Here is an 18,171-nt window from a genome sequence, read left to right as displayed (position 1 = left end):
AGGAGGAATGCATTTTACAAGGTCTGAGGTGCCCCATAATGGTTAATTGCATTGGGAACTGCAACATATGCTATACTATACTGCAACATATGCTATATATTTTGAATAATAATGAGGGTAGTATATTTCAACTGTGCAGCATAAAAATAACACGCAGGCAGCAATCATACAACCGTCCCCCCCATGCCTAAAATGCCCTCATTGTTAAAATAAAAGCAGCTCTCACCATGGCAACCAGAACCCTGTAAGGTTGTTGTTGCTAATCCTTTTCAGCTTTATTTTTTTATAAGCGGTTTAACTCATACTCTGGAATTATCATAAAATTATACATTTCTGTACAGAGAAGGAGCTGATTTTTCAGCCTGAAAGGTAAGATTCTCTAGAAATTGCTTTTCCTACCATGTACTGTATCAGTTTGTAACAACATGGAGTGCCTTTTCTAATTCCAAATCTGTTCATTTTTACAAAAAAAAAAAAACATTGACTCATCAAATAAAATTTTGGCACAGTTGTTTTTTTCTTTTTTCTGTTGTTGTTCAGTAACGCAGTTAGTAACATTTTTATTTCTCATTATTGAGGTGTTGTAGCCAATTTGTGCTTTACACTCAAACCTGGTGATGCCAGTGCACTCAAATTGAAATGTTGTCTACCTGTTTTACAATATGTTGTATAAATTTTGATTTTCTGCTATTTCCTTATAGTTATACATCTATTTTTAAAATGAGAAAAATGTTTTTGAATAATAGGTTAATGACTAGATCACTGTGGTCTGTGACCAAGAAGCAAGCATCAGACTGATATAGGAAGAGCTCAAAAATATATATACTGTATATATTTATGTTGAAAAAGCACATTAAATAATTTTTCTCTAAGCAACCAATACATGTATAATATTTGTAGGACATTTATATTTATATTATATTTTTATCTAGTCATTAAGAATGTAGAATTGTTTTTTTTTTTTTTATTTCACAAGATCATAAGGACGTTTATAGTGGGCCCTCCTGCTACATATACTATAGTTTAACACAAGTGTTGCCAAAATACACCAATTTTAAGCCTGAAATGTTGTTAAATCCACAAAGCTTTGGATCAGATTCCATTTACTGGTAACCTGGCTAGCTACCGGGATGTAGACGGCCTAGTAGATACCAGGATATTCCCACAGTCCTAGAAGAATTGCCGCTAACTGGAAATGGAGCAGTGTGCTCAGCAAACCTGTAGCATCTCTGAATACAACCCACATTCCAACATGGCAAGTTCTGATATTAATGGCTAGAGCCTATAGTTTTTCATGCTTTGTCTGCTTACATATAATTCACCCATCAAGCAAATACAACCTACAACTGAAGCATGAGGCTTTGGGTAATAAGGAAAGCAACAACATTTCTGAATTAACACTTTTGGGAAAGAAAATTAATATAAATTTACTGATTGACGATAGTCGATGACCAAAGCACACATGTAAACAGACATTTTATGCTGCAAGAAGCTGCCAGTTTAAAGTTTCACTAAATTGGTATATCCAAGAATATATAAAAAACAAACAAAAAAAGAAAAAAACAACAACATGGGAGGTGAGATACCTCTAATTTGCAAAAAAAAAAAAAAAAAAGGAAAAAGAAACCTGACCATCACAAAACATTAAATTATCTACAAGCAGAACGCATTTGTATAAGAGACCACAGCCCCTCCACTGACAGCTGTTAGTGGCAGGTACCCCAACATTGTTGTGTATATTGCATCTTTGAAATTCATAGTAGAAGTAGAAAGAGACGCTCCCTCCAGGAGACTGTTGCTTCATAATCACCACTCAAGGCTTGAGCAATTTTTTAGTGCAAACACATGGAGTTAGGAAATGTAGCATGCTGGATAACCCAACAGGTGGAAGCCATGAGAATGTTTGCCTAACTACAGAATTTCAGCCGGTGCTAATCAAAATATTTTTTAAACTGCTAAATAAATATTACATATCCTGCAATAACTGAAACAAAAGTGAATTATATATAATGTTCAAGATGCAAATAAAATATCTAACACTATAGTAAGTATATCCATGTATGCTTGTGTAAAAGAGTCAAATTAAATTTAAAAAGCAAAGGTTTTAATCCTTTTGTTGCAGACATTTGGCTTTGCTTCTAACCAGACAGCCTCTTTGTCTCTGGCTATTTCAACCTCCTGTTGTTCAGTAACAGCTTGTCAACGTAAATCAGCTTAGGGTACCAAATGAATAATGCCTTCCGAACTGCACACATGCTCTCTTACTGAAATGTTTCTGCTATTTCCCCTCACAGATATGGTTATCATGAAAGGTGCCAATGCACCAAGGCTGGTGATTGCAGCTAAAATGCTACTTTGGAACAAGGGTTTTCTACTTCTGGTGGTGCAATTCTGTGTTACAGTGAGGGCCTTTGAAACAACAGAACCTGAAGAACACCATATGGAGGCTGACAGACAGGAATACCTGAGAGAAGTTTTACAAGTTTTGTCTGTTGAGCAACAGTCTCAGCTGAACCGTAACCAAACTCGGTCTTTAATTAAAGTGTTGTTTGACATTTTGGAGTGTCCAAAGCGGATTGCTGGAACACAAGAACAATGTGATCAGGTTGGTGCTGTGAGAATCATTTATGAAGAACCGATTAAAGAATAATTCTTATTTGTCATGTATGCTTTTTGTGTGAACAAAATCTGTTTACGGGTATATCGCCTTAATGTTTTTTGGTGATGGCTGTAAATGAGAATTGCTAAGAACTAGACAGGTATAGCACCAGCAGATTGTTATACCCAGTTTATTAAAGTGAAGTGAGAATGCATGTTCCAGAAATGCAGCAGGTTTAACTTTCAGCACCAATTAACTTTGTAAAAAGACAACCCCATAATAATTAACTAAATAGTTTCAGTGTCTTTAAAATGATATAGCAGAATACCCAAGCCCGGGACAGGTTAACCAATCTGCTTAGCTGAAATTATTTTTCGGAGTCTGATCTTCTCAGATTATTTTTTGTTTCCTCCACTAGACCTAGAAGTCTGCAGTGTTGACAGAATTATGAATATATCTTATTCAACTGCCACTAAATCCTTTTTCTTTTGCTATTATTCAATATAGGACTCGTTAGGGTTTCCAAATTGTTTCCCATAGTTAACTGTTTGAACAAATGATTTGTTTATAAGCAAGTATTGTTACACCCACTTGAATGACATAATGACCAACTGACCTTTAAGTGTATTCTAAATACTACACAGTACAATCAAAATGGACAAAGCTAGTAATTTGGCATTCAAGGTACAAAATCATGTGTAAATTAAAACGTAGGCCTCATGCCAAGTTTTAATCTGTCCAGGCCATGAGATTAAAAAAAAATAAATTTTTTGGAAGGGATTGTAAAGTGATTCACTACATCCTTCTCTTTTTTTTTTTTTGTTTAAATAAGGCAGACATCTTCACTTCCTTTTAAATCTGCATGGAGCTCAAGTGGGATGCCGCAGTAAGCATTGTGCCAATGTTATTGATGTAAAGTGTGCATTGAATTGATCACCTCCAACAAAGGACAGCATTTAAGCTGTCACACTACTTCACAGTATTATGACTACATTGTATGAACGTCACGGTAACTCATTTGATCCAAATCCGCACCACACCTTAGCTAGGATGTTTGTGCTGTTAAATAGATGAATGCAGTTATAACAAGGTGAACTCAAGTCCATTATGCTGCGTTTTTTATAGAACTATAGGGTTTGTCTGAGCTTCCTCTTGAAAAATTATTTTGCTTAGGGTTCATAACCATTATTACATATTGAAAAGTGGGTACGGATCACTGGTTCAATATAAAAGCTAGTGATAAGCAGAACCATTAATGGTTTGTGAAATTCAAAACAAATATAAAGCCCTGGAACCCTGTGGCAAAGTGCCCACCCCTGTGTGTATTTTGTGTTATTTGTTGTGTTTTAATGTTGGTGTATAATCATTGGTACACAGGATATAAACGGGTCTGTGTAACACGAGTGTGTAAAATGTATATTTGTATTTAGGCACAAGGATTGCACAGTACTTCACGTGCAAGTAAAATGTAATAATATGTGAGCACGGGGGAATTGCACTTGATTAATTTACGTGCAGTTGTACCGCAACTCCAATTGAATGATTGATTAGCAATCGAGTCACGGTACAGCTGCATAAAAGCCGCATGTTTTCACCCACTCTGGGTTGTGTGTTCGGTGAGTGGAGAACGAGAGAGAGAGAGAGGTAATTATAAATATCAATTATTTTGTGTACCGTTCGTCCACCCTGTTTTCGTCAGTGTCTATTCGTTTTGTGTGTCTATTTATTTTGGCCTCACGTGCCGTGTGCTGTTTTTATTACAAACCTTTTATTTTCTGTCTGTTTAATTATTAAACTACGCATCAGCTCCTTCACCATTCCAAAACCTGTGTTCTGAGTCAGTTCCTGTTTCTGGTCTGTCGTCACCCACTGCGGCCGTCTTTGTGACAAATCCTCTTTTCAAAGAGTGTAGGATACATTATACAGCACAATAATGTCACAATGCCTGTGCAACATAAATATGCTTCCCCACAATCAGCCTTGAGGAGCCTTTTCAGAAGCACTTTTCTTCCAGAATAGTAAGCATGGCAAGTCAAGCAGACAATAATATAGAATCATACAGACAACACATATATGTATATTCAAAGCAGGTAAGGAATTTAATCATATTAGGAAAAATGAGATGACACTGTAGATAACTTTAATAACCAGCATTTTTTGTCATTTCAGTGCCTCTCACCAGATGTGCTGTTTTCTGCTGTGGGAGAAGGTGCCAATGAACACACTGATGAAGTAGGTTTTCAGAAGATTTCAACTGTCCTTCTTTATTATATCATAAACATGAGAGATGTCTGCACCTTAAACTCATCAGCCAATTCTCCAGACTACCAGTTCTACCTCACTGCTGTGTTGGGCTTCAGTCACAAAGAAGACTTTAAATATCTCACACAAAATGAAACTGAAAGCATCTTGGAAGTCATTAACCTGCATTATGTGCCTTCAACAACAAGCCAGGTGAATGAGCTACATTAATGACAAACATCGGATACTTCTACATGTTAGCAGGTCTTCAGAGTTTGAAACATCTATACTATGCTCAGTCGAGGGGTACCCTCAATCATAGCACTGCTTGAAGAATTGAATTACTGATGAAACAATTTAAAAGGTGTTTTATGTCTTGCTTATTAAACTATCTAGCCTTTTGTTGCAGATAGGACAATTACCTATTATCTATCTAATTATCCAAGATGTTTAGTCAGCAAATAGTAAAACAGGCTACAACTATTTCAAAATCAATTTGTGCTTTAGGTTATAGTAAACAATGTAGTTTAGCAGTATGGTATGGGTACAAATATACACACATTACATAATAGTACTAAACTTGTTTGTTTTCCAATAATTGTATTCCAACTTCTTTAGTGCACAGATGCAATGCTCTTAACCAGGGAAGCTGGTATTCTGGATACTCGAGGTGCAGACAGAAAAGCTGTACCAAAACTGGCTGCTGCAATTATCACTCGCGCTCTGAAACGGAATTGCTTTAGCAAACACAGCCTACCATTACCAGGATTCTTCACTGAATACATCTTCCATTCCCTAAACAGTACATGTAATATAAGCACAGGAGGTAAGACAACATTTATACATGTTTTTTTATTTTTTTTGGCATTGGTGAAGGAGGAACATAGTTGATGAATCTGTCCCAGTCAACATGGAGGCTAGTTAGCCTAGTGCAAACCTTATCTATGAGTCTTTAAACACAGTGAAGGTGTATTTGGACAATGGTTGCAACCAGTAACAGTAGCAATATGTCACAGACATATTTAATATGGGAAAACTTTCTTCTCTGTTTTTTAGCTAGAACAACTTCAATTCTAGTCATTTAGCATCTAGAATCCTTTAAATAAGTGTTCTGACTGAAGTTGCTAAATAAGTGCCATAGCTAGCCCTTTTGAAATGATGATAGCTAATGTAAATTTACCATTTATCAAATAGCAAAAGAAAAAAAATATTTTAAGCTAATTTGGTCAAACATATTAATTGGTCAATATTTGTGACAAATATACATAGACAAGGGAAACAACTGTGGTCTGAAATGTGGCCAGAACATAAAACAATGAACTTTACCCCATACCCCTAGAAATGATCAAGGCAAGTGTCCAGAACCCCTGAATTTTTTTTTTTGTTAAAGCTAAATAAAGCATGAAAGAAACACAATTTTTTGTAGACCCAAGTTCTTATCTAGGTATCTTACAGATAAGGGCACAAGCATATCAATATATGTGGCTGCACTGGAAGAGTATGACAGGTAGGTAAGACAGGAGGTTTTTATATTAAACATCTTCTCCAGTTCCCCAAGCAAGTTGTTTAATAAATGTAATCCCTATAAAATCTATATTGATATGGTCTGTAAAGATAAGGGCACTTCTGCCTATGTTTGTAGAAGATGCAGTCAGCACAGAAACCACAGGACACATGGAAACTGGAGACAGACTTAAAGTAATTGTAGCTAACAAAACAGTTCCATAGATCTTGGCCATGTTACACTTCCATAGCTACAGAGATCTCAAATGTGAAGTTCTGAAAGAAACCAATGTTATAGCACATATGTATTTTCATATTACAATATTGTATTTGACACTACTTTAGGTTAAAGGAAACTCTCGGTCTATATACCTTATTGTGAGGCGTGTAAGTAAAAATGGATTTTCCAGACAGTGATTTACGTGTAAAAATGAAAATTTTATTTAATATTACACGGAAAAAAAAAGAAAAATAATAAAGAAGGATGTGAGGGAGGGAGTGCTGGAGTAATCAAAAATAAAGGAATGGAAGCCTCTTAGTCCTCTTCGCACTCTGCTTAAATCCAAAAATAAAACAAAAAGGAATAAAAACAGAAAAGAGCCAAGTTAGTAAGGCCTCCGTTCGTGACACAGTCCAAAACTCCCACGTACTTCCCTCCAGCCTTTTTTCCCCCGCCTCTATTCCTTAGGACCAATCCCGAACACAGTAGCACGTTCTCTTTAGTATGCAAACCCCGCCCCGGTAGTCAGTGGATCACCAATCCCAAACTGACAGGTATCCTTAATTTCACTTGACTCCAGTGGCTGGAATTTACATACTCATACTTCCGTCCCTCATCAAGGTGCCGCCCCTCAAAAAGATGACTTTTGTCATGGTCACAAGACCTTGGTAAGGGAAGTCCCGAGTTGGTTTGATGCCTTCTACTGTTGGGAGGCTGAATTGCAGACCGAAACCCCTTTGACTCATCACACTTATACTCACAGTATGTGTTTGCACTTGCATGTCCTGGGTCACTTCCCCTCAGCAGTGTCTTCTGGTCAGAGTAATTTACTGGTTGAAAGTACTGTATGTCAGTCAGCTGATTGGTTATTGGAGAATATCACTCTCCAGGTGAAGAGGCAAAACACATGGCTTGTAACAAAGATAAATTTAACCTAGTGCCGTATCAGGTAACATGTTTTAAAATAAAAATACATGTTTGCTAGCACATTGTTCGGTACAACTACTTTAAATCAAAGGGTAGGATACACTTTTTTTACATAAGAAGTGATGCGTGATTAGAATGGGTTACCAAGCCACTTTTTCAATGCTGAATTGCTGGGATTCTTTAAGACCTGATTTTGGGTATCAGTTTACTTCTAGGAACCGGGCAGGCTTTGATGTTTCCACATTTTTCTTATGTCCTTATAACTTGACTGCATTTCTTCCCGATCTTTAGACCTTGACCACCTGCTTCATCAGCTGGGACTTGGAGGAAGTCTGGAGCATCAGAGACTCAGAGGGAGGAGAAGCACAGCTTTCAGGCAGCAGCAGGACTCATCACACCCCCCTGTTCAAATACAAAGACACAGAGATCATCCAGACTACCACCATGACCTTCTACAGCACATCCCAGACTGGACAAAGGTAAAGCACCCAGCAAGTTAGAGAATGAAGAAGCTGGATCCCAAGGGTGCATTTAACTTGGGGTGTACTGGATGAAATGGTTTTATGTCCATAAATTTCTAGAAAATATAGTTAAGAATGCATTAAGTCAAGAATACATTGTATTATTTTAAAAAATGTCATGAGGGAGGTAATGACTTTGAACTCAACAGAAATTGAAGTTTTAGTTGCCTAGAGAAAGCTTTTGTGAAATTTAATTGCAATTGTTCAGTCTGACAAAAGATAAATAAGATGTGTTCAACCCCTGGGCAAATGTTTAATCTCAGCACTTCATCTTTCTTTAAACAGGTTTGTTTCTCAGCCAAGCAACTTGTGCAGATTCATTTGCAAGGCAGCCATCCGTTGATTTCTAAAGAACGCTTTAACCAAATTAGCCCTGCCATCATTCAGCAGTTGCTTAGTGGTGCCTGTGAAAGCAGGGAACAGGAAAACACAAGCTCTCCTCCAAGTGCCATAGAGAGTAAGTGTATATATTTGTGAAACCCATCTTATATCCTCATGAAGAGAGATTTCAGAGCAATGTCTGTTTTTGTAACAGAAACATACAGCTGGCTCTTCCAGAGCCATATCAAGGTGACACAATGCAATGGCACATACTGTATCTCATTTAAAAAAATAAATAAATAATACTCATGATACTTTCTATTCTGACCACTATGTAAATCATGGCTGACAGTTTGTGGAGTTTTCATCACTTTTTAGAAAGATTTTTATAGGCAAGTATATTAAGTATCATTAATTCATTCATTACAGACACTGTACTTGGTAGTATGTTACAGTTGAACTCAATGATATGAGAACAATTTATCTATCCTTAAGTATATGCAATTTTAACTTAAGAAAAAATGTCTAAAGGATGACTTGTGGATTAATGTTGACATAAATACAATTAATGACATTTTTATTGATAAATCCTTTCCCTCTCTAAGAGCACGCAGAGTAAAATATAATATAATTCATTTGTATATAATCATATTAAATCTACTCTTTCTAAACTATACAAAAGGAAACCTTGTCGTCCAGAAATTACCAAATTGGAGCAATGTTTATCTGATTCTATGAATGCACATAGATTTGTTTCAAAATTATATAAATTGTTTCAAGATAGTCAAATTGACTTTGATGGCTCTTTAAAAGCTTACTGGGAAAGTGTTTTGAAAACAGACTTCAGCAATACTACGTGGAGATTGATCAATAAAAATGTCAAATTATCCTCACAAAATGCTAAGTTGTGTTCAATTCAATATAAAATACTCCAAGTTATATAATATAAACAGCCCAGGGATCTTGCTGAAGCTCAAGTTTCATTTTTAACATTTTTTTTTCTTTCTCTTTCTGTGTAGAATATGGCTACAGCACATTGGCTGTCTTGATAATCACAGTGAGCTCTATGCTTGGCATCACTCTGATCTTTTTCAACTCCTGTCAAGAGACCTATGCTCTTATACTGCAGCTGTTTGTAAGTCTAGCAGTTGGGACACTTTCAGGTGATGCACTTCTGCACCTCCTGCCACAGGTAATGAGCTGCAATGAACAGAATAACAAAAAAAATAAAACATAATGCGAATACATGCACAATTTCTCTACCAAATCCAGAACTCTAAAAAAAACAAAAGTTTACACCTTACTGCTTTGTGATAGTGTGATGCATATAGTAGACATACAGAGTATTTGTGCTGGGTTTGCATGATCGTCTGAAAACAAGCCAATTGTATGAAATGCTAATCTTTAAGTAGGGTGCTGACTTACAATTTAACTAAAAAATGCCCTCCCATAAACACAAACATAAAACACAAGGTCTATGTTAATGATCTTAATACCACCCTACAATTTATAAACCTCATTTTACACAGACCTTATTGGAGTAATGTTAATAAGTGGGTCAATAAATCAAGTCTGGTATTCAGGTCTGTCACTATTTAGGTTATTAAACTAGAACCCCCTATACAAGTTTACCATAGCAAAAGCAAAGTGTAATCAATCCCACCGAAAGCATAGTAAAGAACAGGCAAGTGAAACAGATAGTGCTGTGTGATACATTGCCATTACAGATTCTCCCCTGTTGATTGAGATAGAGTTCAAACCTCTAAAAGGCTTATAAAGGCTCATTTGTGGCTGCAATACAATTTTTAGGATAGCAATGTTTTCTCACAAAGAATAACTGCACAACTAAACCTTAATGAAATGCTGAAAGGGGTGGATTTCTAAATAACCTGGCTCCCCTAATCAGTCACACTGTACTGTATCTCCCTTACCCTCTCTTTGCAATTCTTAGATTCTTGGCCTGCATGACCATGTGCATCATGAGGAAGACAATTCAATCAAAGAAAAAGATTACCTCTGGAAAATTCTAGGAATGCTTGGGGGAATCTATGGGTTTTTCCTCATTGAAAAGATGTTTTTTCTTCTTGTGTCATCAAGAGGTCAGGTAAGAGATGCCTGCAGTGGATTCACAACACCTGCAATGCAAATACATAGTTTATAATTCTATGTCCACTGAAAGTATATATATTTAAGCATTTTGATTATATTGTCTTCCACATAAAGTTCTCCAGACTTTGCTCCAAAATTGTTACATATATATTATGATGCTCTGTGAGGTTACAATGAATATTACTTAGTTTTCTAATAAAATAGTTAACTCTGCAATATATACAATTTTACTAGCAACTGGGTTATACAGGTTGGAAGAAGAAGCGTGGGTGTATTTAGAGACCTGAAACAGACTGGACAGTGAACCAGGACTATTGTCTGCTAAAATATAAAGCGCAAGAGGCTATTAAGGAATGCTGTTAACAGATACCAAGGAATTGTAGTGGAGAATACAATTTAAAGACACTGTTGCCTTATCTGCCACACTACCGGACTGTGTGTGCTTTTTCCTACAGGATCATTCATTTGCAAATGGCCACTTGGGACATTCCCATGACCTTCCTCTAGAATCTAACTGCAGTGGCCAATCAGCGCGAGAAAAATCCACATCAACTATGCAACTGGTAAGTAATCCCTCTGATTTATTATGTTGCCCTAAGTTCCTATTTAAATCCACAAACTGAACAAAACAAAGTGGAGGGGAAGGGGCAGGAGGACACAATCTATGCCAATTAAACCCAGGTTCACAGCGAAACAACCAGGGCAGCAGTTTTGTAAGGGAAAAACATGGTAGAACAATTACTGCACTGCTTTTCACATAAAATACATAATTCTGAAGTGCTTGCATTTAAATAGGTGGTACACATTCAAAGTACTGAATTTGGTTCAGATTCAAAACAAAACCTCCACATTCCATTGAGTCCTTTTTAAATGGATGGAGGTGCTGCCAACTGTAAATAATCACAGGGCTTGGTTTGGGACCTAACCTTACAGTATAACATGCATTCTTATAATGAAGTACTTTAATAGACTAAGACTATGTTATCACAAAACAGGGAATTCCAGAAGATTCTGAAAACACTGAAATTACCTCAGATGATGTACATATACATGATGAAGAACATGTTCCTACAAGAGGCAAAAGTAAGAGCTTAAAATATACCTGATATACGGTACATTATATGACACAATTGTGGACAGTTTGTCATTTCTGGCTTTTATTTTTTACACCATAAGAGAATACTGGGAATGTCCAGTTTATGTTGGATAGAACCTACGTTTAAAAACATTTTAATCTCAACTCAAACACACTCCACATGTTACCTTAGCTACCACCAAACACCACAGATCAAGTGCACCAAAATGCCCCTTGGCCCACTTGAGATGGCATCTTAACAGTAGGGATTTAAATTGCCCAGAGAATACAGAGAATTAAAAAAAAAGACATTAGACACTACAGTAAACCAGCACTGAATTAGCTTGAACCAAAATGATATATAATACAATACAATACATAATGGCAAAAACTAGAAAACTGACCTTTTACCGGAGACTTTCTGACTGACTATGCTTCTGTCCTCAGAACAAAGGATTTCCTTGCTGGCTGTCATGGTTATAGTTGGAGACAGCCTTCATAATTTTGCGGACGGACTAGTAATAGGTGCAGCCTTTTCATCATCAGTGGAGACTGGCATGGCAACCACTGTTGCCATTTTATGCCATGAAATCCCTCATGAAATGGGTAAGATCTAAATGACACCAAACTGACAACAAAGTGTGCTTAATAGATGACCATGCATGCAATCTAAATTGTACATTTAGATATTTTAAAAGTGTGGCCTTGTTTATTCACACTTACTGGCATTATGTACCCTTTACATGAAAAGCCCTGCATATCTCCATTTTGATGTATTTTGTCTGCCTCATGCCAGGTGATTTTGCGGTGTTGCTGAATTCTGGACTCTCAGTAAAGAATGCCATGCTCATGAATTTTATCAGTGCGCTCACAGCCTTCGTCGGGCTCTACATTGGGCTCTTTGTCTCGACAGACACAGACGTCCAGCAGTGGATATTTACTGTCACTGCAGGAATATTCTTATACCTATCATTAGTGGAAATGGTAAGCATCACACAATGTCCATAATGTAATGAAGTTCAGTTACTTTATTGAAAAAATAGAATTTTTTTTTAGAATAAAAAAAGGGGGAATGTCATATCAGACAGAAGGGTTTGTAAACATGAAATAAAATGACTATTTGAAAAAAGTACACCAGTTCTAGCTGTAAGGACACTGATGTCTCTTCAATTGATCTAAATGGAGGTGGATCTGTGGACTGCCATCGTTTTGTCAGTGGTCTATATCATTAACATAGCCAGAGGATAAAACAGTGTGGCACCGAAACGATTAATGTTCCATCTGTAATGGAACTTGGAGGGAATTTAAGAATACTATTGTGGAACTAAAAGAAGTCAATATCAAAGCGTGAGGACTGTATTATTGATATGCATACTGAATACAAAGTCAGATATCTCAAAATGTTAGGTCTTTATCATCTGGAGCGCAAAAAAATCACAAGCCCATATGGTGGCCATCTTATTTTACAGGACATAGTGAGCCCTCAGATTTTGTCGCAGAAGTCCAAAATATGATGATTAGTGAGATTTGCAAATTCATAACAGATTCTCTAATGGATATGTAGGGATTGCTTAAGTGTTAGAACATTGCAAAAATAGTAGCACATTGCTAAAACTCTTGCTACTTTTACTAGCCCCACCGATGATTTTAAATGGCGATGTTTTAAAGAATTAACAAATGCTATTTGCGAGCATAAGATTCTAATCCCAAAGGGGATTAGATTCAGAATTAGAAACAAATTCCAGTGGTCCCAATTGAAACAACTAAGGTGTTTTTTTTTTTTTTTTTTTTTTTTTGTGTTGTTCCCAATTATATATATATATATATATATTATATAATATATATATATATATATATAAGCTTTAAGAATAATAATCTAGAATGCCTTCAGTTTTACATTGCTCATGACTGATCACTGCATTTCTAGCTTCTGAAAATCCACTCACACTTGAACCTACTTCTACCTTGTGTTTTATAACCATAGAAAAGTTTAGATATATACAGCGAGTGTATATATCTGACAACCAACACAATCCTTTGGCAGAAATTCAACATGGAACAGAATACCAGTTATCTAGCAAGCAATTATTATCCATAAATCAGATCGAGGCTTCACCTGGTTCAATGCGCAATTTAAGTCAAAGCATTACAGTGCAGTAACTCGTACATTCTTATATGGATAACACAAAAAACATATATTTGTTTTAAAATGTTTAAAATAACCACCCCAGCCACTAATTCTGGAAAACTGTGCATTTCAATAATAAATAATCTGTAGTTGTAAAACACAGCAAATTTATTAGGAGGTCAACAAACACCAATACCTTGTGCTTTACATTGAAGAGTTGAGGTCATGTAAAACCGTCATTGCATCTAGATATAACAAAAACAATTTAAAAAATAACAACTGATTCTATCAACAGGACATTTACATTTTTATATTGTTCAATAACACTTTAAATTTCAAAATGCCTTAAGAATTCACTTAAAACTTAGTCTGGCATTAAATTCTTTATCTGACTCACACATACGCTTTGTTATTAAAGTCTTCCCAAACACAGAAACATAATAATACAATTGCAATATCAAACATACATGCATATATAGACGTCAACAAATATAACACTGGAAGTAATTGAATCTTCAGCCGCTCTGCGTGTAAATGCTGGCTCACGACACCTCTAAAAAGTAATAAGTAAGCCGAATGCCGAATTTTGCATTATTTTGACATGTGTTTTAATGTTATAAAAGTACATCTCAATTATAATACTGAAAGTTCACATTTTAAAAATACCTTAATAATAGCATAAGTAATGAACCGCTGATGCATGCGCATATCTCAAAATGATGCAAAACAGATGGCCAATGGTGCTTAATGCAGCATGGTCCCTAAACACCAATCAGTGGAATAAAATGGTTCAATAATACTATAGTGTGTGGTGTTTGCCTACGGGACTGACAATGATTGGGCTGTATAGAGTTTGTTGTATATCAGTATAAAATAAACTTGATTACACTGCGTTTGTATTTTTAGCAGTATTAGCAATAACAACTTATATCCCACGATATGGAAATTGTTATCGATATCGAACAATATCGATATCATATCAAAATATCATATATATATATATATATATATATATATATATATATATATATATATATATGTATTAGGGTTTCCATAACAAAATACGAATACTAAGTAAGTAAAGGGTCTGAGTGAAAAATGGACAGTATACAATCCCCATCCCTAGTCTTGCTGTAAATCACTGTTGTTGCTATAATTTGTGCATGTACTTGCTGTGTGTGTGTGTGTGTGTTTATATATATATATATATATATATATATATATATATATATATATATATATATATATATATATATATATTGTAACCAGGCAGTGGGGAGTTAAAATCCTCCCTGTCAAAGTGATGTGCGTATGCACGGTTTGAGTTACTGTTAGTTATCGCCCGCACCTGGGAAATTGTAAATTGGATGCTGGTGCGGGCTATTTAAACAAGGCAGTCAGGCTACTCGGGGCTGCTGTGTGAAGAACCTGACTGTGTGTTGTAATAGTAATAGTAAAAGGTACGGTGTTGAACTGTCCATGTTTTGTTTTCTTAGCCGGTAAATAGCCTAGCTGTCCGCTATTAGTTAGTGTTCCAGTGTGTGTGTAGTTAGTGCTCGAAAAAGAGCCAGGTGTTTGTTTTGTAAATTTCTGTTTTTGATTCTTTGTTTAGTAAAAATAGCGCGTCATCGCTTGTAATCACTTATCTGTGTTTGGGGGTGTATTTTAAAAAGGGCAAAATGAACCAGAGTCGTCCAAACTCGGTTACAATATATATTATGTAGTTTGAGAAAAAGGAAGACTGCCGTGTACCAAAATGATCAATAAGAAAAAAGAAGGTTGTTTTAGGTACTTAAAAAAGTAGAATAATTGATTACCAATCAATTATCAGGCCATTTCGGACTTTAAGTCGTTCATCGGCTGAATACAAAAAACAGTACTTTAAGAAGTTGATAAAAACAAACAAGTAGCCTTTTAAACATAAATTCCAGAATGTTGATGATCTCAGAAGAGAATGGTCATTCCAAAGTGCCCAGTTTAAATATATATGTGGAGAGTCGTTCAGTGGGAAACTGACCCCGAGGTAAAAACTATAGTCACCAGCAGGGGAATAAGGGAATAAAAGTGGCTGCAGCCTGAAGGAATAAAATGAGTTTTTGTTTTTCCTTTGCAGCTTCCAGAAATGATCCATGTACAGACTCATCGCCCCTGGTTAATGTTCTCCCTGCACAACCTGGGACTCCTGCTGGGCTGGGCCTGTCTCTTGGTCTTGGCTCTTTACGAGCATGAGCTTAAATACTGAAGCATCCAAAACTTCTATCTAAGAAATATAATGACAGCACACCTGTAAGCAGGAACTCTACTATTATAGCAACAGTTTGTATAAACTAAATTAGACAAGTTCCAATTCTTAAATATAATCAGTGGTCATACAAAATATAGACTTTGTAGAACAGTTGTTTGTTCTCTATTAAAACAACCTCACTTGATTTTTTGTTTTTTTTTGTTTAATCAATTAAACTAGTGTTTATTAGTGGTCATTCCCTGGTTGCAGTCCATGTTTACAGGTGAAAACCTCAAGGCGAGGAGTTATCTGGTGATCAAACCACTACTTTAAAAGGGAGGCTTTTTTTGTTAACCTGTCAACAAGCACCTATCTTAGCAATGCACACTAAATGTTAACTAAACACAGAGCTCCTTCGGAGCGCTAACTAAACTTTCAGGAACAGCCCTGTCTAGCCCAGAACAGCCAAACGGTTTGCCCGACACATGAGTACACATAGTACCTCTCTTGTGACTGTTTGACAGCAGGGCACATGCCCTCCTGCTTCCTTCTACTCAGCAGGCCTGAATGAAAGATCTGGGTGGCTTTTATACCTCAATTTACAATTGGCAGGACCAGCTGCCAATACAGTAAAACAATTGACACAATAATTAACCAAACAATTAACACATGTGTTTTTGGTAGCAAGGATTTTACCCGTACCCAAACCGTACTATGATATACCTATGCTATATCTATATATATATATATATATATATATATATATATATATGCTTTTACATTCACTTATTCTGCCACTGAATTCCTACAATGTTGTATTGTTTTTTACTTGTGTAAATGCACTTTAGCTATATACAGAATAAAAACTGCTTGTCTACAAAATATCTTGAAACATAGTATTGTACTTTCTCCTTACCTTTTTATAATGTTTGCAATCATTTTTTGTTTTCTGTTTTTGATGTCTGTGTCAAGGTGCTTGACTAGGAATTCAAAAGCTGCTGGACACCAGCCATAGACATACTAATAAAAGCTTGATCAGCTGAAATGTATTTATATATAAGCAACAGCACCATCTATTGCCCAGCAGTGTATTTCCAGCGAAATAAAGAAAACTTGAGGCTAGTCCACCCCAAAACCTCCCTTTATTAAAATATGTTTGTGCTGCAACTAAAATACTGTCACAGGAAACTACTGATGTACTAAGGATGCAATACGCAATATACCCTGTACTTCTTGTTCAGTACATGCTGTTTTTGTAAACTAATACTAGCTGATCTTCCTGATATGTTATTTGCTTATTCCTATAAAATTATAAGTAGGGTGTTTTTGCGATCAGCATGTAAGGGCAATGGCCTCTTAGATCAAATGGTTTGTAAGTGAAAAAAATAAGTGGTGGTTTAAAGTCTGGAAAGTATACCTGCACATGACGTAGGCAACAGTTTCTGAAATATGGAGGGTGGTTAAAATTAATTAACTATTACTTGTTGAACTTTCAAAAAATGCTGTTATTGGTTTAGCATATCAAGCTACTGCATAGTCTAGTATTGTAGAAGTCAAGCTCCCTCTTGTGGATAATACCTTGGTTTATTGGGTTATTTCTGCAAACTGAAAGTATAAATACTAATGTCTCTGTGCTCTAAATTAGAATGCAGTAGTGATCAGTTGGATTACTACATATGACTGTTGGATGTATTACAGGGACTTTTAACAACAATGGCTTTCTTGACCTCTGCAGACCTCAGTTACTAGATGCAATGTGTTTCAATTATGTTTATAATCTGTAACTGTCTCAACATGGTTCAGCTTGAGGCTGACACACATTCCCCATGTATTCAAAATCAACCCACTTGATGAATAGGATTCTTAGCTTGTAATCCATTAAAGTGTCTTTAGTGGATTGAACAAAAGCAGGAAGTTGGTCTTGTTATGAGCAACACCCTCGCGCTGGAAACAGTCAGATGCCTGCTTAAATTAGGACTGTCACCAGCGCTGAATTAAAAAAAAAAAAAAAAAAAAAACAAGGCTACATGCAATTGTTTTGCAATGTTGATAGTATGAGGGGAAGGAAATCGGTTATCTCTGCAATCGATATGTGTGAGGCCTGAACTGCCTTGCTCAGACATTCCCAAAGATAAGGGGGCCTGTTTTTAAGCAAATAGCAATAGCAATGGCATATTTTCAAAAGGGATTAAAAATGATGATGTACACACACACACACACATATATATATATATATATATATATATATATATATATATATATATATATAGAGAGAGAGAGAGAGAGAGAGAGAGAGAGAGAGA

The 18,171-nt window shown here is 36.0% G+C and overlaps 1 protein-coding gene across 1 annotated transcript; it reads left to right on the top strand.

Annotated features, from left to right (window-relative positions):
* Positions 1-292: 292 nt before the first annotated feature.
* On the top strand, positions 293-16,566 carry LOC121312691 (zinc transporter ZIP12-like). Its single transcript, XM_041244376.1, has 13 exons — positions 293-369; positions 2,295-2,605; positions 4,769-5,053; positions 5,459-5,666; positions 7,782-7,969; positions 8,297-8,468; positions 9,352-9,524; positions 10,284-10,436; positions 10,897-11,004; positions 11,437-11,524; positions 11,964-12,122; positions 12,313-12,500; positions 15,758-16,566. The coding sequence occupies exons 2-13, from the start codon at positions 2,297-2,299 to the stop codon at positions 15,884-15,886; spliced, it is 2,160 nt and encodes a 719-aa protein (XP_041100310.1). The 5' UTR covers positions 293-369; positions 2,295-2,296; the 3' UTR covers positions 15,887-16,566.
* The last annotated feature ends 1,605 nt before the right edge of the window (positions 16,567-18,171 follow it).

This window comes from Polyodon spathula, chromosome 3, assembly GCF_017654505.1.
Source record: "Polyodon spathula isolate WHYD16114869_AA chromosome 3, ASM1765450v1, whole genome shotgun sequence".
In the NCBI taxonomy this organism is placed as follows: Eukaryota; Metazoa; Chordata; class Actinopteri; order Acipenseriformes; family Polyodontidae; genus Polyodon; species Polyodon spathula.
This window is presented reverse-complemented; position numbering and strand designations above follow the sequence as displayed.